This window comes from Electrophorus electricus, chromosome 11, assembly GCF_013358815.1.
Source record: "Electrophorus electricus isolate fEleEle1 chromosome 11, fEleEle1.pri, whole genome shotgun sequence".
Classification (NCBI taxonomy): Eukaryota; Metazoa; Chordata; class Actinopteri; order Gymnotiformes; family Gymnotidae; genus Electrophorus; species Electrophorus electricus.
The window spans coordinates 3,039,360-3,063,112 of record NC_049545.1 but is presented as its reverse complement, the minus strand read 5'-3'; the positions used below and the strand labels follow the sequence as shown (position 1 = coordinate 3,063,112).

General features: G+C 43.7%; 1 protein-coding gene across 2 annotated transcripts in view; it reads left to right on the top strand.

The window, feature by feature from the left end:
• Window positions 1–18,018, top strand: part of LOC113571458 (LIM domain-binding protein 3-like) — a 33,010-nt gene extending 14,992 nt beyond the window's left edge. The window contains exons 3-9 of one of the 2 annotated variants that reach the window (XM_027000415.2): window positions 4,661–4,812; window positions 11,084–11,159; window positions 13,668–13,690; window positions 14,458–14,658; window positions 16,375–16,541; window positions 16,953–16,989; window positions 17,588–18,018. In XM_027000415.2, the coding sequence (XP_026856216.2) occupies window positions 4,661–4,812; window positions 11,084–11,159; window positions 13,668–13,690; window positions 14,458–14,658; window positions 16,375–16,541; window positions 16,953–16,989; window positions 17,588–17,684 (753 nt within the window). In that variant the 3' untranslated portion in view covers window positions 17,685–18,018. Of the gene's footprint in view, window positions 1–4,660; window positions 4,813–11,083; window positions 11,160–11,568; window positions 11,841–13,667; window positions 13,691–14,457; window positions 14,659–16,374; window positions 16,542–16,952; window positions 16,990–17,587 lie in introns of both variants that reach the window. The other variant, XM_035531764.1, reaches the window with a different exon arrangement.
• Window positions 18,019–23,753: the final 5,735 nt, after the last annotated feature.

Sequence of the window (23,753 nt, the reverse complement as noted above, 5' to 3'; positions counted from 1 at the left end):
GACTCTGTGTGTGCGCACATGTGTGTGCATGTGCGTGTGTGTGTGTGTTTGTGTGTATGTGTGTGTGTGTGTGTGTGTGTGTGTGTGTGCATGTGTGTTTGAACTGATGATTCAAAATAGTTTTTTAGTATTTCACCATGCTCAAACCATTAGCATATTTAAATATACACTACTGCTTATCATTCAGATGACATTTATTGATTGATCCCTGTTCCTCCCAAAACCATTGAGTTTTCTGCATTGCCTGAATCTGATCTGTATTTATCCTTGGGTTTTATGCTATGACAGTTTCCAGTGCTGGCTTATGAAAGTCTTAAGGCTAAGGATTGGTGAGCCCCCTGTTGGGAGCTTTGCTTCTGCAAGGAGAGTTTTCCTGGTTGTGATGGTTTCTGTCCTGTCTATATAAGCCAGTCATATAAGGGCTGTGCAAAGATTAGCATGCATGTGCACAGTGAATATATAGTGAATGATATGTCTGAATCTTTGTTCTTATACATATGTGGTGCATTTTTGAGATCACCGAACTGCCTGTCCCCTCCTGCATGCACCATTTGAAACAAGCGGAACAGAGCTAACATCGTATCACAATTGACCTTCTGCTGTTTATGCCATTTGACACTAAATGATACCAATGGAGCTATGATACTATATACTGAACATGTAGCAGCATCCGTTCATCCATCGGCAGCCCTAACCACCTGTTTCATTCCTCTGTCTGTCCAGCCGTCCATTTCCCCGTTCACTTCCACCATGTTACGTAAGGTTCATGTAAAGGTGAGGATCTCCCAGTGGCCAGTTTTATTCAAGAGTGAGTTCTGAAGGTTTTTATTCAATTTTTGGGGTTTGAATTTGTGATTTTGCGGTTGTAGACTTCAAATAACAAACTGTAACTTGAGATTTTTCAGACTACTTGAATTCACTTTTAGAACCATTCGAGCTGAATTTTGCCTCCTGTACTGCAGACCAACACCTAATGACTCTTGGGCCTATGCATGTGATGTAGGTATTTTGGACTATCAACATCCCGGGTGACGATAACATACCCCAGTCACGGTGCATGCTGTGACCTGTGCTGCACATTCTGGATCCCAGCCACCCATCAGATAACTTGCATGTGGGCTCATGTGGGCTCTTTGTGGTCAGATCACCTGCGTACCAGCAGCTCTGGAGCCCCCATCCCAACCCCGCCCTGCCCTGACCTGGTCTGTGGCGTGAGAGCCAGTGGCTGAGTGTGCTGACAGGGCTAGTTGTTTTTAGCGCACTGCTGAAGGTCAGGTCAGAACTATTGGAGAGACAGTGAGGGTTATATATACCATCAGCACCCTCCCACACCCATCCAAACCAACTGATGTTAAACACTTTTGTAAAACCTGAAAGTCACCCAGTGGGTACAACATCATATTTTATCTTAAAACTGGGAATTAAATTTACTTGACAGATTATAAACTAAAACCTTTCGGACACTAAAATTCAAAACCATACTTTTTACACAGTTTACACAATTTCACAATGTCAGTCTACAATCTGAAATATTCACTTATGGATTACGCTTTATGTAGTTATCTGACAAATGCTTACTACTTTACTATTTGGGGAAATGAGAAATATTAGGCCTAATTTATTTATTTTTTTTAAAATAAATAAATCATTTTAGAATAAACCATCTTCAAGCACTACAGTATCAAATGTAAGTGCTGGCAGTTATTAGTGCTCCCTACTGAGAGAGTGTGTGAAGTCTGTGTTGATTCAGTCATGATGTTTCATTTCCACCCTTCATACGGTACATCTTGTGCTGGTAATAATGCTATGACCAATGACAGGAGCAAATCTCACTCTCTTGGCTTTCTGCTCCAACCATCGCCTTTGTCTTCTCAAATTCTCATCACTCTCGTTCCCTTCCTCTTAGTGGCCCACTTTCTTGCTCTCTGCTTTCACTGACCTACAGAACAGGCCTTTTGTGCAAGCAAACAGGAGATTTGAACTGGCATATCTGCCTCCCATTCACCCAGGCATCAGCTGGAATGAGCTGATAGCGGAGCGTCAGAGTGGCGTTTGTGAGCCTCTGCACATGTCCGCAGAGCCTCTGTGGTCTCATGTTCCGTTTCCTCTCCCTGGTAGCACGGCGCACAGGACAGGGCCGCTACTGACGAAGCGCCGAACAGCCTGCGTCTAGTTCTACATATTCAGCCAAATAACTGTAGCCCCAGATAAATGGGCATCTAATACTTAGGTTTCAGGCAAAACAATTACTTGTCCTTATGTTTGATTTTTGATCAGGGTGATCCACATTTTGAATTGGTAGAAAGACCAGTGCTCATTTGAAGCTGTGCCCGGTGATAATGAAAAAAAAATGGCAGAAGTGGTAAGAAGCAACATCTCCTCATAGCTGCTTTAGATAGTTCAGTGCTGGAATTGTGAGCAGCAATGCCCTGTTTCTGAATGGGCCCCGACTTTCAATACAGTGTGGGACGTACTTGAGTGACAGTAGGAGGCCTATGGGAGGCCTAGCCAACCTCAGAGCTACCGGCAGCTGAGCAGAAAACCAGGATCTTGCACTATGCAGCCAAAGGTCAAATTCTTTTATTAAGGTTCCTCCAGCACTGCGGGTCGCCAAGTGGGTGGCATCCCTGCAGTCACTGCCACTGTTGCCGATGCTAACCTTTACGCTGGTGTCAGGACTGTCCCATGGCTGCAGTAGCCAATCACAGCTGCCATTTCCAGAACAGTGTGAAGAGTGTCTAAGAGCCCTGTCTCCTGATCACGGTGGCCAGTGCAAAGACTCGCCGTACGATTTCAGCTGTCGGGCTGGCAAAGAGCCGACCGGCCCCCACCCACAGCGACAGCGACACCCTCCAACTTTAAAGTTGGAGATCGCCCTCAGCTGTAGATATCTCAGTGTCTCTTGTCCTAGCCAACCTTTCAGCCCTAAAATCCCAACGCCGTTCAACTGCATGCACTCTGTTGTAAGAGAAAGAGTTCAAATAAGACCACCCTCTTCTAATTAGCAAGGTTTATCCTGACAGACCAGCACCAGAGTCAGCATATGATACAGTCAAAAAGTATCCGTGAGTAGTGCCAACGGATAAGGTATCCCGGGCCCTGGGAGGGTCATTACAGAACGATCACGATCAGGGGGCTCGAACCTGAGTCGGGTAATTAATAGCGACAAAAATGGGCCCAAAGCCAATCATAAACCACACCATGGCACTGAGGGTGACTATAGAGCACTCTGCCTGTGGTATACTCTAAATAGAGGTATGACCCAGCTCAGTCTGGTATGAGTATGCACTATGGGTATAAACCTCAGGATTTGGCTTGCTATGATGGTATGACAGTGTGTAAGGCCACAATTGATATGACTTTTGCACACAAAAGTTTATCTTATAATTCACAAAAAAGTCTGCTTGGAGGTGGACATTCATTAAGCTCTGCTTGAATCAGCTTCATAGAGAAGAATCATCTTTGACCACAAAACAATGTGGAAAACATGTGAATGAACTCTTAGTAGTTGCACACTATATAGACAAAGGTGCATACTGTAACAGCCATGTGTATGCAGTGACACAGGGCGTTTGCATGTTTGAAAGCTGTGTGTCGTCACTGGCTGTACTGACTAATCTAATAAAACCCAACTTTAGAGAATAAATGGGCCCTCTGGACTGCCTACACAAGCCACCTGTGTCACTGCTCATGTGCTGTGTGCTCTGAAGCACTGCTCTCCTTCACTCTAGGTAGAACTGTTACAGTACGTTGGAAAGATGAAGGCACAGCCTTTAAAATCACTGCATTGATTCACTGTTGCATCGCCGCCGTCAAATCTATGCAGAAATATATAAATTTCTAAAGGGTTCACAATCTTTCAAGCACAACTGTATATGAATAGGTCAATGTTTTTAATTTACTTTATTCATGAAATATTTTTATATTTCTTCTGTCCACTTTTCTGACGGGTTAGAAGGGTGTGACTACACACCACTGAGAGACTCATCTGTTGGCTCCAGGTCGAGTTATGACATACAGCGGCTCTGCATGCTAAAGTTCTGTTTCAGCTGTCTGCACAGCTGCAGCTGGACAGCCCGTGCTCCTGGTGCCTTGTTCTCCTTGATTCCTGATTGAATGAGATGGCTAAATTGGACCAAGTGGGTGGGACCAAGCCAAAAATACACACTTACAAAGCCTGGCGATTTTAACAGACAAAAAGAAAAATGTCAACACAGACTTCCGGACTGCTGTATGTAAATATGTGACTATCCAGTTTATCTGTCATGGTATGACTGGGTCAGCACAGGATGGCATTTTGAGTCTACTTTTAAATGTTTCTCCATCAAACGTGTGTCTGTTGTCTAAGACGTATGGAAACATACTGATGACTCAGGACTGAAGCTGGAGTGATGGGTTCACTGAAGCTAATTTTCTCTGTATTTTTTAAACCACTTTAATTGGTCTTCAAGGAGGGGAGAACGTGCTGAGACACATGTTTTGCTCAGCTGTTAGAAGACTGAGACCAGCAAGCAAACTGAGTGCTATCCAGTCTACATCTGCCTGTTTGAATACCTGCTGACCTCGCAGTCCTCTGTAGACATGACCGCCTCACCTTGTGTTTTTAAATGCACGGTTATGCAAATATTTTTGATTAAAGGTTTGTCTCGTATGTCCACAGATCTCACCTGGCAGCAAAGCCGCTTCAGGGAACCTGATACAGGGTGACATCATTGTAGCCATCGATGGTGTCAGTACCGATGGAATGACTCACCTTGAGGCTCAGAACAAGATTAAGTGTGCCAACTTCAACCTGGCCCTCACCCTGCAGAGGTACAGTGCCCTACTGCACCTGTGGGTTTTGTGAGCGTGATGTTGTTCATGAGCCTGTGAGGGGTGGGGGAGCATGTATGTCCTTGTAATTCTTGCAGTGTGCAAATACCTTGTGTCACACCATTAAACCTTCATACAGTATAGTGTTGCCAATATATACAAAACAGATAATGAATATATTACATTCACACAATATAAGTTAACTGATAGCTCAATTACCAACAGAACAATAGAAGATTGTTAGTGCCAGTATATAATAAAACATTTACAGAACAGAAACATATACAGTTTTTTCATAGTACATCTGTGACATGACAGCACATAGATGAAGAATGTTTTTAATTGATATAGTGAGACAGGTTACACTGGTTTTATTGCTCCTAGTACTGTAGACCTTTACTGTAGGTATTCCATCAAAACATATAGCCCAACGTCCTGATGCAGCAGTGATCTCTGACGGGCGGACATGCTCTCCATGAGCCAGTGTCTGTACTGTTTATTGTTTCAGTAATACAGGGACGCTGTGAGCTGGTTTGCTGACCGAGCTGGTATAATGTGCCTGAGGGACCTTTCTATAATTTCAGCAGAATAGAAGTTCAAATTTAAATTCGAATAGATTTGTACAGTGCTTTTTACAATCGATGTTACAAAGTAGCTTTAGAGATATTTACTTTATAGAGAATCAAGTGAAAGGTGACAGTGGCAAGGAAAAATAAGTGCTATAACCTAGAGAGGCCCCAAGGCTCAAGGAGAACGCATCCTCCTACGGTTGACATTGGACCACTGAAATATACAGTGATGGATTGTAGCAAAGGCAGAGGGCAGAAACCATATGGCGGGGCAGGCAGAACACATGCTTACCCTCGAGAGCGATACTGCCTTCTCGTCACACTGCCTTCTCCCTCAGTGGGGACAGTCACATTGGTCTCGCCCTCAGAGGGGGACACTCATGGTGTCCTCGCCTTCAGTAGGGGATGGTCACACTGCCCTCTGTCCTCAGTGGGGACAGTCCCTCTCACATGGATAAAGAAGCTAGGTGAGCATAATCAGTAGGCTGAAGTATTCAGAAGAATCAGTAAGAACCACAGTCCAGGGTCAGAGGGCCAGCACAGACAGTCCGGGAATACCTGGCAACAGGGAACAAGATGGAGCCAAAAAATGGAAATAGGTTATAACAAAATAGCAATAACACAAGCAATAACAAACAAGGCATGGAGTAACACAGGGTACATATACAAGTACAAACACAGGGTAGAAATAGAAATACAAACAGGGTGTATATATACACAAGTACAAACACAGGGTATATATAGAAGTGCAAACACAGGGTATATACACAAGTACAAACACAGGGTGTATATACAAGTACAAATGAAAACTAACTAGAAACAGGTGAGAACATTGAAGCAAGGTGGGCGGGACACACCAAACGAGGGGCGTAACTAACAGAATGACAACAAGAGAGCACATGGAAAAGAAAGAAGAAAACAAGGACCCAATGGTAAAAGAGTTACCATGGAGACAAGACACTAGGAAGGGCCAATCATAACAGTTATAGTCAGAGTCTGCCCAGGAAACATATAAACACAGTCTAGCAAGAGTGCAGGGGGAGGTGGAAATTATAGGATATTCATTAAAGTCTCCATGACGTGGCCCAGGCAGGTGAGCCTGCCAGGCACACCTGGAGGGTCTGTGGCACATGTTGGTGACTCCATATTGGTTAGACTGGTCTGGGTGGGCATATGAGTAGGGGAGCTCAATTTCAGCATTGAGCTTGCATCGTGCATCAGATAGTACAGTTTGCCAAAAACAAAAACAAACAAACAAACAAAACCCTTCCTTCGCATGGATGTGCTATTAAATCTCATGACCAGTTTGAGTACCATTGCTGTTTAAGGGAATCAGAAGGTCCAGACGCACTGAGCAGTGGCAAACATCACCGGGTCAGATGAAGCCAGATTTCTGTTGCACCATGCTGGTGAGAGGGTCAGAATTTGGCATCAATGGTGGAGGTTAAGTAATGATGTGGAATGTTTTCTTGGTGTACTCTGGGTTTTCTGATCCCTGTGGATGGATATTTGAACAGTAGGGTTTACCTAAGCATTGTGGTTGACCAAGTCCATCCCTTCATGGTAACTGTTTACTCTCTGGCCTAAGGAAGCATTCAACAAGACAAGGCACCATGCCACAAGGTTTGTATAGTCATGGATTGTTTCCAAGAGCATGACAGTGAGTTTTCATTGTTTCCCTGGCCTTCATGGTCCGCAGACAAGGTAGAACAGGCTATTTATAGCATGTCAGTACCTCCATCTAATTTGCAGCTACTGCTTGAGGCAGTCCTGTCTGCACGGGCCAAGATTCCTTCAAAAACGATTTCAACACCTAGTGGAATCTATGTCACACGGGATCGCCGTGGTTCTGAAGGCCAAATGGCGGCCATCGCACTACTAGATGAGTGTCTATAATAAAGTAGCCAATCAGTGTATACATTCAGTGCAGCAAAGACCCCAGCAAACGCAGAAAATTAAGAGGCAGAATGTAACCCCAGTATGAGGACTCCCTAAGACATCCCCCCACTGTCACCAAACCTGTCTGAACTGGGAATACACCCTCCTCTTTAAATATTGACCACCTTCTATCAAATGGTGTGCAAGACAAACTTTCATAAGGAAATAAATGGCACAATGTAACACGTCCCTCAGCAAGTTTAAAGAACCAGGTAACCTAAATCTGTGTTCATTCGTAATTGGGTTAATCATACTCTTCTGAGAACACAATATTCGTGTACACATGTGTCCTGTGAATACCATTCCAAAGTCCAGTTGATTTCACCAGAATTTCTGCCCTTCCTGTGAAGGATTGGTTGTACTTATGTTGCAGAAGTTATTTTTCAGTGTCTATGCAAGTCTATGTAATTTTTCATGGTTCATGGATCTAGCTGTTTGTGCCTAGGGCTATAGTTACATTTATATCTGGATAGAAAATATAAACCTATCAATCCATCAGTACTAGTGCATAGGGCTTATGTGGTGTCTGAATAGAATTATTTGCAATGTTATTCTCGTTAAGTTAGGTTCATGTACAGTATTATATCATTTCTACATCCTTGTGTCAGTATATTTAGCAGACAGCAAGTCTGTAATAGCAGGCTGTCATTCAAGCAAGCTCATTTGAATACTGGAACCATGCCCATATTCTCAGCTAGGACTGAACAGCAAATTTGATTGGTATTTGAGCAGTATTTTATCACGTTTCTGTTCGCTTTTATAAATTGAAAAATTTACTGCATGTTTAATGTACCACAAGTTGCTGCATGTGTAATTTAACATAAGTTGAGAATCCTATAAACTGCTTTAGTACCTTAAAATTGGTTTCTTGGTTCTTTAAATGTTTTCATTTCAGAGAACTATGAAGAATCAGAATGAGAGCATGGCCGCTGTGGTCGTTGCATGACATAAACCATTTTAATGAATATACAGTATTTCTGGTAGTTGGCAAGCATATTTACAGCACTTTTGGAGTAGCTCTGAAGTGGAAAGCCATTGAAGACATTTTATTTTCTGTGTTCTGCCATGTTCCAAGCCTCAGCCTGACTTTTTTATTTTTATTGCCTCATAGTTTGTCATAAATGTCACTAGTGCTTACTGGTATTTGTGAATTTAGTAATTGGTTTATGTGTGTGAGACATTCATTTGCGCGAGTGCACGTGTGCGTGCGTGTGTTTAAGTGTGTAGAGAAAGTAGCACAGTGTCTAGCCAGAGAAAAGGTCACGCTGCTTAATTTCCCTCATGCTTCCTTTCAGTCTGTTAGTCAGTCTGCAGGCAGTTTTGCCTAATAAAACAGATAAGATGTGAAACCAGACACACACACACACACACACACACACACACTGCTGTACTGGATTATGGTGATATGGTAGAGTGTATGGATCCTGCAACACTTCCACACATAAACCATTTCAAGGAGCTTAGAAGGCAGGAAGCAGCTCTGTATGGCTGCAAAAAACCCCAAAACCCAAAGCCTTTCCTGTCAAACTAAGGTGGCAATAAAGCTTCTGGCACCACTTCAGAAAGGCCTGAGGAAAGGCCTGAGCATGGATGTGACAAAGAACCTCCATGGTAACTCTGCATCAGTGACTAAGCCCAGGTATTACCATCTCTGGTACTCCAGGTGGTGTGTTCGGTTTAAGCCGCCTGGCTGCTTTTTTCTCGTTTGATGCCAAAAGTCCCCCGCCAAAAAAAACCCTCTTTGCTTGATGAGGAATATTTGAGAAGGGACTCAAGAACCAAACAGGACTCAAGAAGCCAAGGGGTGTAATAACAACCCCAGGACCTGCCACAACATGAATTTCACTTGTAAGCTGTAAATGGCTGGACTGAATCTAATCATAACCCAAAACTAAAATGAAAGGCACACGGTGTGTTTTTTATCACTTAGTATCTACAGATTTACAGTGTTTCAAAAAACTTATTATTAATTATTCATTGTATCAGTGAATGACATTTACATGGCATAAACATTATCATAATCCAGTGACTAATGCAAAGGGTTTTTTGAACCTGTGGCATTATTACTGCACGAAGGACAATATATTGGCACATTTCAACACTGTTGTTTGTTATAGCCACCGCTTACAATACATGTAAAAGTTCTTTGGATTGGTTGTTTATGCACCTCATACAAATAAAAAACAAAACAAAAAAAACCCAGCATTACTCTTGAGAAAATAAGATCATTATAACGTAGGATTTCCTGTGAAGCTGTAGACTGGCTTGTCTGTGAATTTGTAATGTTAAAATGTAACTCATCTTTCACTTATAGGTATGAAAAATGCCAGATGATAGCCAATCTTAATCACACATTTTGAGCATCTTAAAATCCATTTTTTTTACACCCAGCAAAGTGAAACATGTTGGATTGATAATATATTTATTAGATAGAGTTAACAATTCCATTTGAGGATCCGTTGCATGAATTATTTGAAAGTAAAAGCTGGTGTCTGAGGTGAGAGAAGGCGGGTGGTTGGCGAATGTAAGAGCGGTAGAAACGGGTGTTGGGGGTTTGCAAAGGCTGCAGCTTTACTGCTTGTGCAGTTCGGCCTTAGAGGCTGTAAGCTAAGAGCAGTTGTGTCTGAGGAGTCTGGAGCTGTACATCAGAAGCCGACAGGGCTACTTAGCAGTTGTAGTTAAGCAGAACTCACCCTAGGTGAAGTTACCACACCGTAAAGGCCGAGATTGTCATGTCACTGACCAGGCGTTAACAGTGCCGGCTTTAGCCACTGGGGGGGCCAGGATGGACCTCTTGTGTTGGAGATCGCTTTCAGTTATAATCAGTAAAATCCATGTAGAACTGGTGACACTGAGTAGGCATTAACGGTGCCAGTGTCTTGGGATTAATTCAGTGAACCACCAACAGAGGGAGGTGCCTACCTGCTGAGCCCTGAGAAGAGGGTCTGTGGTTGGCATAATGTAGAGAATAAACTGAGCCATGTGTGGAGCTCTAATGGAGTAGGATGTCTTACATCTCATCCTGTGTACAATTACCATACTACATCATCACAAGCATGCAATATAAGCTAGTATGTTAATGTAAACTATCTCTATCACATCTCTACTATCTTAACTGTTAAATGATTACAGTAATATTTAAATTTGAGGAATACACACCCACATGAACTGACACAACTTTTTGATCTATGTCACTCCGCAGTGAGTTCATCCCCTCTTTTTGATCTATGTCTTTTTGATCTATGTCTCTGCAACTATCCCAAAATGAAGCAGATGTGGATTTAGTTTTTGAGCAAACTCCACTGGTGATCACCTATCAATAAATGTTCCTGGTATCTCTCACTGCTTGCTTGCTAGCTAGCATTAATGGGTCTGAAATGTGGTTTGCTAGACCCCCTGCACGTGCATGTTTTGGACTCAGTCCATCAGAGAAAATGCCTCTTCTAATCCGGTCTGCAAGGCAGTGAATCCTTATATCAACCAATATGTTCATAGTGCATTTAGGGTCTTGCTGTCAGAGCTAGCTTCAATTTTTCATACTTCCAAAAATTTTGCATACAGTTTGATTCAATGCACAGTTAGGCATGATATGCCATTCCATGCTTAAAATCGATTCCAAGTTATTAACATTTATACTCGTATCTAGAGCAACTTACATGTTTTTAAAAATGACAGTGTGCACCTTACTTTACCTGCCCTACATGCTTTTTGGTCATTAGAAACTCTTTCTCTTTTAACTTTGAATGTCCTCTGTTGTGCCACAGGTCAAAGCGTCCCACCCCCGTGCCCATGACTGCAGCAAGAATTGAAACTCCAGTCCCAATCATCCCCCACCAGAAGGTATACCCACCCAGGCCAAGTAATGGAACACATTAAGAAGCCATATTTCAGTCCAAGTGCAAGTCATGTTCCCTAATCTTCTTCTATAATGTGAAGCTTACATGGACCAGAGCCCGGGTGATCTTCAGCCAGTGTTAGGGAGAGTGTTATTACTTGGCCTTACATGAAAGGCATAACTCTGAGGAATCCTCTAAATCCTTTTGCCTTTCTGTAGCATTTTACCAAAGACTCCTCACATTCTCAGGGGGACGACCTACTTTTTTCATTTTGAAAGTCTTATAATGCCCCCTAGTGGCATCCAAACAAAAAGCCACGTGTTCAAGGAATCAGCCTGACCATTTTCCACAGATACAGTCGTGTGTGGAGCTTCACCCCCTCACTCCATCCTCCGTGTGTCTCCTCCTTTAAGGGCCAGCCTAATCAAATCAATGGTGGCCTTTCTGCCCCTGCTGAAACAAACTCCCGCTGCACCAGCAAACAGGAGCTTGGCCTGCCCCTCCCCACAGCGCAGCCCAGCAGAGGAGGGGCCACATCACCACCTGCCTCAGGGGGCCGGTCAGCCTCCGCCCAAAAGAGACAGCAGTATAACTCCCCCATTGGCCTGTACTCAGCTGAGACGCTGAGAGAAATAGCCCTGCAGCAGGAGAGAATTAAAAGCCAGGGTCCTGCCGACCCGCTGGGGTACGTAAGCAGGATGTGAGCTACTAGTGCTAGTGCTAGTGCTAGCAGCCAGGTGTGGTAAGCCCCTCCAAATCCCACTGAAAAACAAGCCCCATGCTCATCACCTGCAACTCAGTGATGAAATTCTTACTTTTGACCAGCAGAGCGAGATATCATGGGCTCTCAGTGCTTGAAGTCGTATAGCTTAGCCAGAAATTAAATTCATTACAACAATGTTTCAAGCAAGGATACACACATGCATTAAATGACACAACATTTCCATGGTTTGCATGGTAGACATGGGGTTGAGGGTCCTCCCACCAGGCTGCTGACTGGCATCTGTTGCATAACAGAAGGATGACAGCAATGAAAAAGCAGTTAGTCATCTGTTATCACAGTGCTGCCCAAAATATCTTGCGCATGAATCTCTTTGGTCAGTAGAGTTCAGGAGAGTCCACAAACCCCAGGGGCCCATGGACGCATGCACCAGACACTGTGACTGCTTCTCGCTGACTGGTGTCACTCTAAATTTTGACCATTTGTAATTTATAATTTTTTTGGATTAAACATTTAGAACACTCAAAAAATATTTACAAATACTGTAAAAAACAATGAGCCCATATATTTTGCAAATTGTGAATATATTTGACCATTTTATATATTTTGGTGCAACTTGATGGGCCTGAGTTTGGGAACCACCACGTCATCTCCAGGACACAGACAGATCTCGTAAAGTCTGTGAGCCCTTCTGGAACATGTGAGGAAGCCAAGTGGCTCTAAGGTTTCCAGTGCTGCGCTCATGGCCCTCCTGCAGGACATCCGAGCAGGCTTCAGGAGACGATAGGGCCACCAAAAAGTTCACATTTAGACACTGACCCCTAATCTAAACTAATACTATTCTCCAAAATGTGACTAAAAGTATGTTAACATAATTTGGGCTTGATGTGGTTCAGAGTAACACAGCTTTGACACCGACACTCACAGGGGATGTCTGCAGTTTCACCCAAACATAGCACAGATAAATGTCAGCATTTCAGAGCAGTGACAGGGCATTTGAGTGCAGTTTAGATGGCTGCCAAGCGAGGAAGCTGAGAAAAGCCAGAACAAGACGGAGGAAGCGATGCTTTGATCTCTATCTTTCAGCCTGCTCAAACAGACCTACGTGGTAAAAGACGGGACAGAGAAATTGTTTAAATGTGTTGCATACAGCGCAGTGGGAGTCCCATAAGCACAGGGTGATACAGTTACACTGTTGCCATGAAGGCTGAGGTGAGGGAGAAGGATCACCTGTTAGTGCTAAAACTAAAAAAGGCCATGGAATGCCAGGGCTCAGGTTCCCAACTCTCACAATCATCCATCTTCCACTTCCACTGTTCACCTTCTGCTTTTCACCCTTTTGCTAGAAAATAGTTGAACATTTATGGAAGAAATGGAATTCACTTGGAGTGCTTTATTTTGTGGAGGGCGTGATGTTTTCAGCTTTCCTCTTGGGCATCTTCCAGGGTGCTCATAAGACATTCATTTTATGTGAGAGTCCATTGTTGGAGTGAAATTTGTGTATTTTTAAACCAGTACCCAGTAGCTGCTGGCTTTGGTTTATTAACATGCTCTCTCTGACAGGTGCTCACAGGTTTTCTTGCTCTGCCCTCTGTTTTATCACTCTTCTTCTTTTGATTCTCTTTTGCTTTTCACCATAGAGGAATTCCACATCCTGACATCCTTAAAATCAGAATGTGACCAAGTTCTTAACGGTTCTCTCTCTCTCTCTCTCTCTCTCTCTCTCTCTCTCTCTCTCTCTCTCTCTCTCTCTCTTCCTCATACTCTCTCTCTCTCATTTTTCATGCATAGGTTATTACCAACACACCTGCCAAGTTAGTACAATGGCTCTGGGTGCTGTAGTGTGGTGTGTGTGGTTTATATGCATGGTCATGCACTGAATCTGTGCTGTGTAGCCTAGCATTCCATACATACTCAGCTCAAAGCTGCTCTTACCTCATTTCTGCATCTGCCTACCAACACTTACGTTTGCATCGCAGAGTTGAAGTGGCAGAATTTGGCAGGCGTCCGCTGGCGCGAGCTTTGGGACTCCGTGTTTATGTGGAGGTCTGGCACTGTGCTGTGCGTGGTGGAGTCAGGAATGAAAGGCTTGCAGAAAGACTAGCCTGACGATCTGTGCAGCTGCATGACTGTCATACTCTCAGCTTGCGTTCACAGAATGGCCAGTGGACAACATGGTGAGGACATATGCTTGTCACCATAATCTTGTCTGTAGTTGATGTGATGTGCATGTCCGGTTAACATTTTCTGGTCTTTAAAGGAGCAAGTTTGATTTGAAAGTAAAGATTCTTATAGTAGCTTTGTAGCCCATCAATTTCAGGCCTTAACTGAGAGGTGTTAACCAACATGCATCATCTTACCTCGCTTCATTGTCTGTCAGTTGCTTCTTCTCTTAAGTCCATCCAACATGCTGGGCACTGTTTCTCCTTTAAAGCATGCCTGTTCTAACAGTGCTTCGTCGATTCCTCCGGCTGTCTCTCCTGCAACACTCCTCTGGCCGTCTCGCCCCACAATTCATCCTCCCTCCCTCTCTCTTTCCCACTGCCCCACCCCATCACAATAACTCCAACTGCCACCGCAGTGAGTTCATCCCCCCTTTCGACCCCATTGCCCTGAAGGACACTGCTCTTTCCACCAACAAGCCCATAGAGGTGAAGGGGCCCGGAGGCAAGGCCACCATCATCCACGCCCAGTACAACACCCCCATTAGCATGTACTCACAGGACGCCATCATGGATGCCATCGCTGGCCAGTCTCAGGCCAGGGGTGCCGAGATGTCTGGGTAAGGCGTCCACACCTCCTCGTGCACCTCCTCGTCCTCCCCTCCCGCTTGCATGAGCCGCACCTCCCCTCTGTGCTGGTCAGTTAGTCATGCTCGATCCGGCTGCTGCCGTGTGCTAAGATTGGCGCCCGGATGTCTAACTCAACATGTCTGATTCTCTGTCTCCTCCCTCGTTTTCCTGATATGGTCATAGTGGAGATTTAAAGTGCTGGGTGACCTGTAGGTGCAGCTTGGGTCCGTAAAACAGAAAAGCTGAGGGTATTTATTTTTCAAGGTTTATGAAGGTTTGCTTTGTGAATCTGTGTGGATATTGAGAGAACATTTGTTGTCAGTGGAGCACGACAAAATACATTCTCTTATCACCTCGTAATGAAGGCTGAAGGCAGCCACTCTCCCCGAGACTCGAACCCTTCAGGACTGACGGGAGGTAAACATGAGTTCTGACCACCAGTCCAAAGCAGCCAGAGCACCTGTTTAACCTTCCTAAATGACGTCTCCATCACGCTCCTGTATTATAGCTTATGTTCTTTCTCGTGTTTTTATGCGTATTAGCTTTCATCATTCATTACCTTTTTTATTATTTATAGCTAATCCTGCAGTGTTCCACCTTTCTATCATATCTATGAATTTTAGATTTGTATAATTAAAATGAAAACTGACAGAAAGGTCTCATAGACAATCACAACTTCTTTCTTAGGGAGCGCTAAGGTGGAACTTGTACTGAGAGGTCTTATAGTTGTGTTTTTTTGGGAAATACTGCACATTATCATATGTATTGCTGCTTTTATCTTGAAAATCTAGTTCATTACGGGACGTTGGTTTCCTCCTGCGAAAATGTGCTCCTCTGTCCATCTCCCTATTGGTCCAATCACCTGCCCATCACGTTGCACACTCTGCCCCTCTCCTTCCGTTCATCCATGGTATTGTCCCACCCCTGTCCCTGTCTGTGCTCTCTGGCTCTTTCTGTCTCCCTCTCACACTTAGGCGTATCCGCTCACCTCCAGAGCTCCTTTTTCCACCCCTCTCTCGCTTTCTCTCTTATTACTTCCTTCTGACTGGTCACAGAGAACCTGGGTTGGCATCCTGGCCTTGATATTGACCAGATATCGGTTACCCTAGCAATTTTGTCATCGATTATTGAAGGAGGGTCTGCTGAGATGGGCGTCGGTCTGCCTGTGCCTCTGGTCTAATCAGTCATTTTGCGTATTCATTTAAGATCTTTTGTCTTATATGTTAGATGTATCAGTTGACTCTGGAAATTGCTTTCTGCTCTTCTCTGTCATCCTTCTGGGCAAGAGATTGAATGTTTGTGTTTGTAGTGCTGCGTTAGGCAAGCTTCTGCCGTATAGAGAGCTCACTTCCCACGCCTTTCTTATTCTGTTTGTGAGCTTCTGCTAGAGGGTGCTGCCTCTTCTCCTTGCACCATAAAATAAGCTTCTTAATGTGCAGTCTACAACCCCCCCCCAAAAAAAACAAAACAAAACAAAACACAGCAACAAAGCGACAAGCACTAACAGTTCACCTTCATCAGCACAGTCACTGTTACCCAAGTAACCACCACACTTTTAGCTGGCATATTTATTCATTATTACATATATCACAATAAGATCGTTCCACAGTTAACCCAGCCAAGCAGTGCACTCACCTAGACCTTGAGCCGTGCAGTCTGCGGCGCGCGTGCGTGTTTTACGGTTGCGGCTCTCTCTGTGGTTGCAGTAGGCTGCGCGTTAAAGACCGTGTTATAGACAGTGCTTCCCCAGTGTGTCAGGCCGTGGTCCCCAGGGAGGACCAGGAGATGGGCCCTGCAGAATGGGCCCGAAGAGCTGCCCATATGCAGTCCAGATCCTTCCGCACCCTCGCCCACGTCACCGGCACAGAATACCGTGAGTCTGCTGTACGCGCAAGGCTAGACTCATCCACCTCTGTTCATTCACCACTCACAGATCATGTATCACCTTGCTGGAAGGCCTGCATCTCATATGCCCCTTTCTAAATGATCCAGGTAGTTATTAAGTTTGAACAGGTGTGTCAGGGCGGTGAGAATCCAGCTGGGCAGTGCTACCACAGGGATTCAGTTTCACAACACTGGGCTGGATCATTTAGAACTCAGCAAATGAGATGGCAAACAGGTGAGACAGTGAGCAGTAACTAGCTCACGGTGAATATTGGTGAATATTGGTGAAGTTCTTAGTTGCTGGGCTAAACGCTGTTGTTCTAATGATCTTAGCCTTACTCAGCAGTGAGCGCATCTCTAATACTGTTCTCTCTTTTCTCCTAATTCTGCTCCTCTGCAGTGCAAGACCCAGATGAGGAGGCTCTTAGAAAGTCCAGGTAAGCAGCTAGCAGCAGCATCTGGTGGCCCGTCAGTAACCCTGTACACCGCTTTAACTGGTGAGGGGCTGAGCAGAAACGCTGGTGTTTGAACACAAGTCCTCCTTACCCAGACCTCCTTGTCTGACTCCTCTCTGTGCTGAACTTGAAGCATTCAGGCTAAATGACAAAACCCTCACATGCTCCACACACACGGATTTCCCTATTCTTGAGCTTCCCACGCTGTAGCGTGCAATTCTCACACTAGAACTCGTCACATCTAATGTCATGCAGTCTCACAAATGTCAAGTGTAACTGTACTGGGGCTTGGACCCAGACATGTGTGAAGCTGCTTTGTGCCAACAGCTGTTGTAAAAAGCACGATATAAATAAACTTTTCTTTGTCTTGCTTTGCGCTGTGTAAGGTAGCGGTAGTGGGGTTTCTGCACAGCAGCGCAGGTTCAGGTTGAAGCACACTCTAGGAGGCTCTGTGCATTTGAACCCGCACAGATCTGTGGGCAGGCACGGGGAGGTCACGGCAGCTTACTCATTTTTCTCCTTTTTCTTCTTCTTTTCCTCTTTCCCCTCTTTCTCTCTGCACCTCTCTTCACTGCCACAGGGAAAGGTTTGAGTCGGAAGCGAAGGGCCCCCGTTTTGCTAAACTGAAACACTGGCACAATGGCTTGTCCGCCCAAATCCTTAACCTAGCTGGGTAAAACGCTCCGTACAGGCAGGCCACAGTCTGGAAAGCAGACAGGCAATGCTTGTGTGAGAGAAGAGCCTCTGACAGATGAGAAACAGGAGAGAGAGAGAGAGAGAGAGAGAGAGAGAGAGAGAGAGAGAAAGAGACTGGAGTGTTGGCAAGAGAGCAGCGGCTCACTGATCATCACATGGATAGAGTTCGGATTTAAGCTCGCTACTCACACTGTGATGTGTTCTGGTTGTATTCTGTTCTGCTGAGCGTTGTGGCGGCCATGTCTTCTCCTCCTCACGCTGTCCCTGTACACAAGTCTGAGCCATTCAGTGAATAAAAGCTGTCAATGAAACCTGTGGGCACGCTTGTTGGCATTTTGGTTGTTCTCCTTTTCTGTTCTTTTGTTCTTTTGTTTGTTTGTTTGTTTATCAACTGGCCAAAATTGGAACAGCCATATAGGTCTGCAAAAGTGAACTGGATGAATTTAAGAGCAATTGGTGGTGGGGTGAAGCTTCTAAACTCTTGCAAAAATGCTGCTTTTTTAAAATTCTACAATGCTGAATTAGAGAAGCAGCCCTATCTTGATTTGGCTTGAAAAATATAACAAAAATATTGATCATAATCTTCCTCTGGTTTCCCACTAACAACAGATGATCAATCAAACATGAACATCCATAAATGGGCCCAAATGCTTTTATAGCACATTAGCTCTATGGTCCATAGCATCTATGGTCTATAACACTATCTTAATGTCATTTGCATAATGAATCTGTTTGACTGTATTGTCTTTCTTTCTCCACAAAAGTCTAGTCTTGCAGAAAATAACGTTGACGTTTAGCAATAGAGCAGAATGAGTGGTTGTGCAGCCCGGCTCGGCGCTGCTGATGTGGAGAGTGTGTTCTGCAGACCAGCGATCGACCACTTCCACCTCCCTCTTGCAGATACTAAATAAAAGTTACTGCCATCATCTAAATTGCTTACATTTAAAGCACAGATTGTTAAACGGAGCTTTTGAAAACTTTAGGCATCTCTGGTTCTTCAAGGAACCCGTAGGTGATGCCCTGACTTATGCTGAGACATAGTACTGACATAGTACTGTTTAGGTGAAAAAACTGACCGCATGGTCTGGAAGCGTTTCATTTCAACATTGCAGTACTTCTGGGGAAGCATTTCCCACCTTTTTCAGTTTCCTCTGTGTCATTTTATACAAAGGAGCTAAGCTTAAACATTTACGTATTAGCAAGAGTTGTGGCTCAGAGGACATATCAGAGACGGAAACCATAAGATCTCCGCATCGTTGGACATCTGTCCGTCCTTCCATCCAAAGACACAATAAAAGCAAGAAGGAAGTCTGTATGTGGGAATAGAGACAGTGGTATACGTCCCAGGACTTTTTCACTAAGGTAATTCTGCCTGTGGATGTCACATAGGGCGATGGTATTGGGCTGTACCATGAGCTGTTGATGGCTAGACTGTTTGGTGTTTGGCTAAAATTGCCAGCTCTGCTAACTGCCTGGCCGTCCTCATGGCATTCTACCATGGGCTTTTCTCCACTTCTTCTGAGCCTCCCCTACACCACCTACTTGCATGCAGTGCATGCTGGGTAGAGCGTATGATGTCGCTGGAGTAATTGTGCCTTTTGATGGCTGGCCCCCTTCTTGCCCTTCATCTTGCTTTCTCTCCCTCATCCCATCATCTTCACACACATTTACAAAATAATAGGCTTCATCCTTGAGTCATCCTCATCTTCATCTGTTCTTTTGGCTAAGTCATACTTCACACTTTAGATTTATTTTCATCTCCCGTGTGACTAGTTGACTAAGTTCACCACTATAAAGGTTTACTTATTTAATATTAGCAAATATCAACAGAGAATTTAACTGTTTTCTCTCAGTCGGTTCTACTGTTTTCTTGCGTTAAAGTTTGGCATGGTTACTGTCTTGTCAGGTAGCCCAAGTTTCATGCAGCTTGTAGAACAGATTGGCAACTATCAGTTGATACATAGTGTTGATTTTAGGATATTCTTATCTGTTTCAAGTTTTGTCATTGGAAAATCGAAAATTTATGCTGTCCATGTGCATGCGCCTTAGCTTCAGTGCCTAGTTTAGTGGGTTTGTTCATACTAGAGTTCAACTAGAGTTGAACTAGAGTTTAAGTAGAATGCAATCACAGTGAATTTGCCTAAATAATTATCCCAACTTTATTGTGTGTTATGGACAGGCTTACTCATATAGTTATGGTTAGGGCTACAGTTACGCTAGGAGTCATCAAAGTTTATGGTTAACATTTTGATTTGGGTAGCCTGGTCTTTTATGGAAGTGTGTGTGTGTGTGTGTGTGTGTGTGTGTGTGTGTGTGTGTGTGTGTGTGTGTGTGTGTGTGTGTGTGTGTGTGTGTGTGTGCTCTGTGAGGCCTTGGCTAGTTAATATCTGTAAATGTATGTTTTATAACATTTCTTTGCTAATCACCTGTAAAGAGGTGGATTTAAAGGCTACAAAGTTTAAAGATCAGTCAAAGTTTCTTTAAATGTTTTAAAAGTTCAGATGTAACCTTCAATTAACCATCAACCCAACACCCATTCTTTAGGCTTTAGACTATGCCAATAAACCTTTAACTCCACTTTAGTCTAACTAGTGCCAGCTTTTGTTCTGTTGTCAATATGTTAAATCTTGTCCTTTTGTTCTAACACTAATTCAGCATGAAGAGTTATAATATATGTTAAAAACACACTCACAAATGTGGAAAATATTGATAGAAAATTCAGTGTCAAAACTAAATAAAAATCTGGGGGTTTGCTAACAAGCTGAATTAGCCACTTTGCTCTAGCAAACAGGTACTGGTACCTTTCAAAAACATTTTATTTACCATTTACAAAAATTAACTTAAATTTTAGAAGTGGACAAAAAATATATAACAGATCAAAACCTGAGCCATAATACAGTTCCTTGTTGCTGCCTAACTCCTGGTAACACCACTGGGTGTTGTATAAAGAGCCACTATAGTTGATCAGAAGAGCACATTTTAATGTAATGTATCATGATAACTATCTTGGATTTTAGCAAGTTCATTGTTTATTCAGAAGTTGAAATGGAAATGTGAGTGACTTTAGTAGTAGGTTTAATGTATTGTAGCACCAGAACAGAGGAAGATCCAGTAAATGGCATGATCAATACATGATCAATACATGATCAATACAGTAATTGTGCTGATTTATTACAGCAGACATGTACAGGGGGTAGCGCCTCCTAAACACTAAACACGCCTAGTTAACACTAAACTAGGACAGGGCTGTGTTCCTCCCCACTCCCATGTCCCACCTCTACTACGTAGGCTGGCAATGATCAGCTAACAATTAACTTTGCTCTAAAAAATAATTAATAGTTAATCATTAAACCAATTAACTAATTAATTTAAACCTCTGTTTCAGACATCGGTCTTCTTTCACAAATCCAGGTTCCAGGTTTACTGAACTGTGCACTGTGTCTCAGACAATATGAGCAGAGGTAGATGGAGATTTTCACTGTGCACTGGGCTGCTTTTAAAGCTTCTCAACTCTAGAGCAAAGGAGCACCTCTGCCCTATATTATGGAGTTTTGTCTCTGCAGTAATGCCTTTGTTGTAGCTCATGAAGGCCCAGTTAGTTCAATACTTGAATTCGGTGTTCACACCAGGAGAAATCATGAAGTCAAGGGCTTCTTCAGATCTGAGAAACTGTGCATAATGGAGTTTTTATTTCAACCAAGTAGTACTCCAGAGCCTGTACATGTTTGCTGGAGCCATGCTCAGTTTCTGATAGAGAAGTGAGCCTGTTAGTGAGATGAGGGTGGAAGAAATGCCCTGTGCCCTTCATTCAGTGGCATGGCGGTACACTGTGAGCTCGCTTCAACCGCCATCTGAATCTGTACTACACAGAGATTTTTCAGCAGGTGGCAGCACTGTGCCAAAAATGACTCTCCCTTTCTGCACTACCTTCAGCTTGCAATGTACCATAAGTTGCTTCCTGATACAGTGGTTATGAAGTGTCTTCGTATTCTTTAATGCCCAACGTGCTTGCTATCTCTTGTATCCTTTTTCAGGCATTTTTGTTTGCTTTCATGTATGTGTGTGTGTGTGTGTGTGTTGGTGTGTGTGTGTGTGTGTGTGTGTGTGTGTGTGTGTGTGTGTGTGTGTGTGTGTGTGTGTGTGTGTGTGTGTGTGTGTGTATGTATGAGAGAGAGAGAGAGAGAGAGAGAGAGAGAGAGAGAGAGCTGGTGATGGTATAGTAGTAATAATAAAGTAGTATTAGTAAGCACACTGCGATCTTCAGAGGCAGAAGCAGCTGTTGGCTGTTGGTGCTGTGACTTGTGTTCAGTATCTCCTCATGTCCTCGTTGCTGTCTGCTTTCTGCCTCCAAAACCACGAACCATGACGCACTTCACACAAACCGCACACACCTAGTCAAGCACACTTAGATGTTACATGCAAATAACATAAAAGCACTGGGCAAGTTCACCACAGAAAGTGATGAAGACTTCATAGGCACCTTGCAACCACTGACTGAAGAAAGACGGATGTACCCTTTTACGTCTGTCTGGGATGTTTGGGAGCTGGGGGAGGAAGGGCATTGGGAATTTGGAAGGGCGGTTGTGTGTGTTTGAGAGAGAAGGGGTCAGCCATCAGTCCACCACCAGGCGTCTGCTGCTGCTAGGTGCTTGCCTCTTACCGTCTCCTCTCCGCCAGGGTCGCTTCCTTCACCAGTATCACTCACCAAATGTTTGGGTATATCAGGGAGATCTTAAACTTTAATGTTTTTATGCCACCAGGATTAAAGTCTATAGTCCATCTGTCTGCGCACTGGGGAAATAAATTGTTTTCCTGTGACAGTTTTCCTTCTACTGGTCCCCACACCCCCCCAACTACATCCACTTTTGCTGTTTCTGCATATATATATATAAAACATTTCAACATGCACTGTTGAGATGTACTGCTGTATCGACGTGGTGAGAGTGCGTCAATATTTCTTGTCTCCTCAGTCAATTCAGTTAAGCCATAATTTTAGAAGCTTTTTAGCAAGAGTAGATGCATCTCTAAGAGTAGATGTAACTCTAAGAGTAGATGCATCTCTAAGAGTAGATGTAACTCTAAGAGTAGATGCATCTCTAAGAGTAGATGCATCTCTAAGAGTAGATACATCTCTAGGAGTAGATGCATCTCTAAGAGTAGATGCATCTCTAAGAGTAGCTACACAGCTTCTGGAATTATTGCCATCTTTGTAAAGATGAGCCATGGAATAGCCATGGAAAAATGCTATTATTTATATATAACCTGACAAATGGGAGAAATCTGACCATTTAAGCATTTTACGGTAAAATGTTTAAAATCACTGGAGATGTTAAGAAGAAGCTTGGAAAAGGTCATGTGTATTTCTCCCCCGCACGGTAAAGAGCATGATTTGAAAGGCAGAGCAGTTCTCTAGTGGTCCCAGTTGTAGTAATGTGTGTGTATCACCACTGAATCTTCCACCAACACACAGCGCCCCGGTCGTCCTCCGCAATCTAGCAACAATGGCTCAGTGAGCAACAAATCAGGTTTTTTCACTGACGTGCCCAGTACCCTGACTGAACCTCCCAGAGAAAACCTGTGAGGTAAGATCAGAAGTCAATCCCAGAAGCCAGGGCCAGGAACTCTCAGAAATGTGGACATATTGTCCATTGAGAGATGATATCAGATACCTTGCTCATCAAATATCATCGTGGAAGATTGTTGCTGCTGTTTTTGCAAAGGGAGGATTTGCATAATTTCTAGGTCCAAAAATTGGGATGCACCTCTTTTTCAGGACAAAAACATCACCACTGATTTCACAGTATCCACTGATATCCACTGATATCAGAGTATCCACTGATATCCACTGATAGCACAATACCCACTGATATCCACTGATAGCACAGTATCCACTGATATCTACTGATATCACAGTATCCATTGATATCCACTGATATCGCAGTATCCACTGATATCCACTGATAGCACAGTATCCACTGATATCCACTGATATCGCAGTATCCACTGTTATCTACTGATATCACAGCATGATTACCACGGACACAACAGTA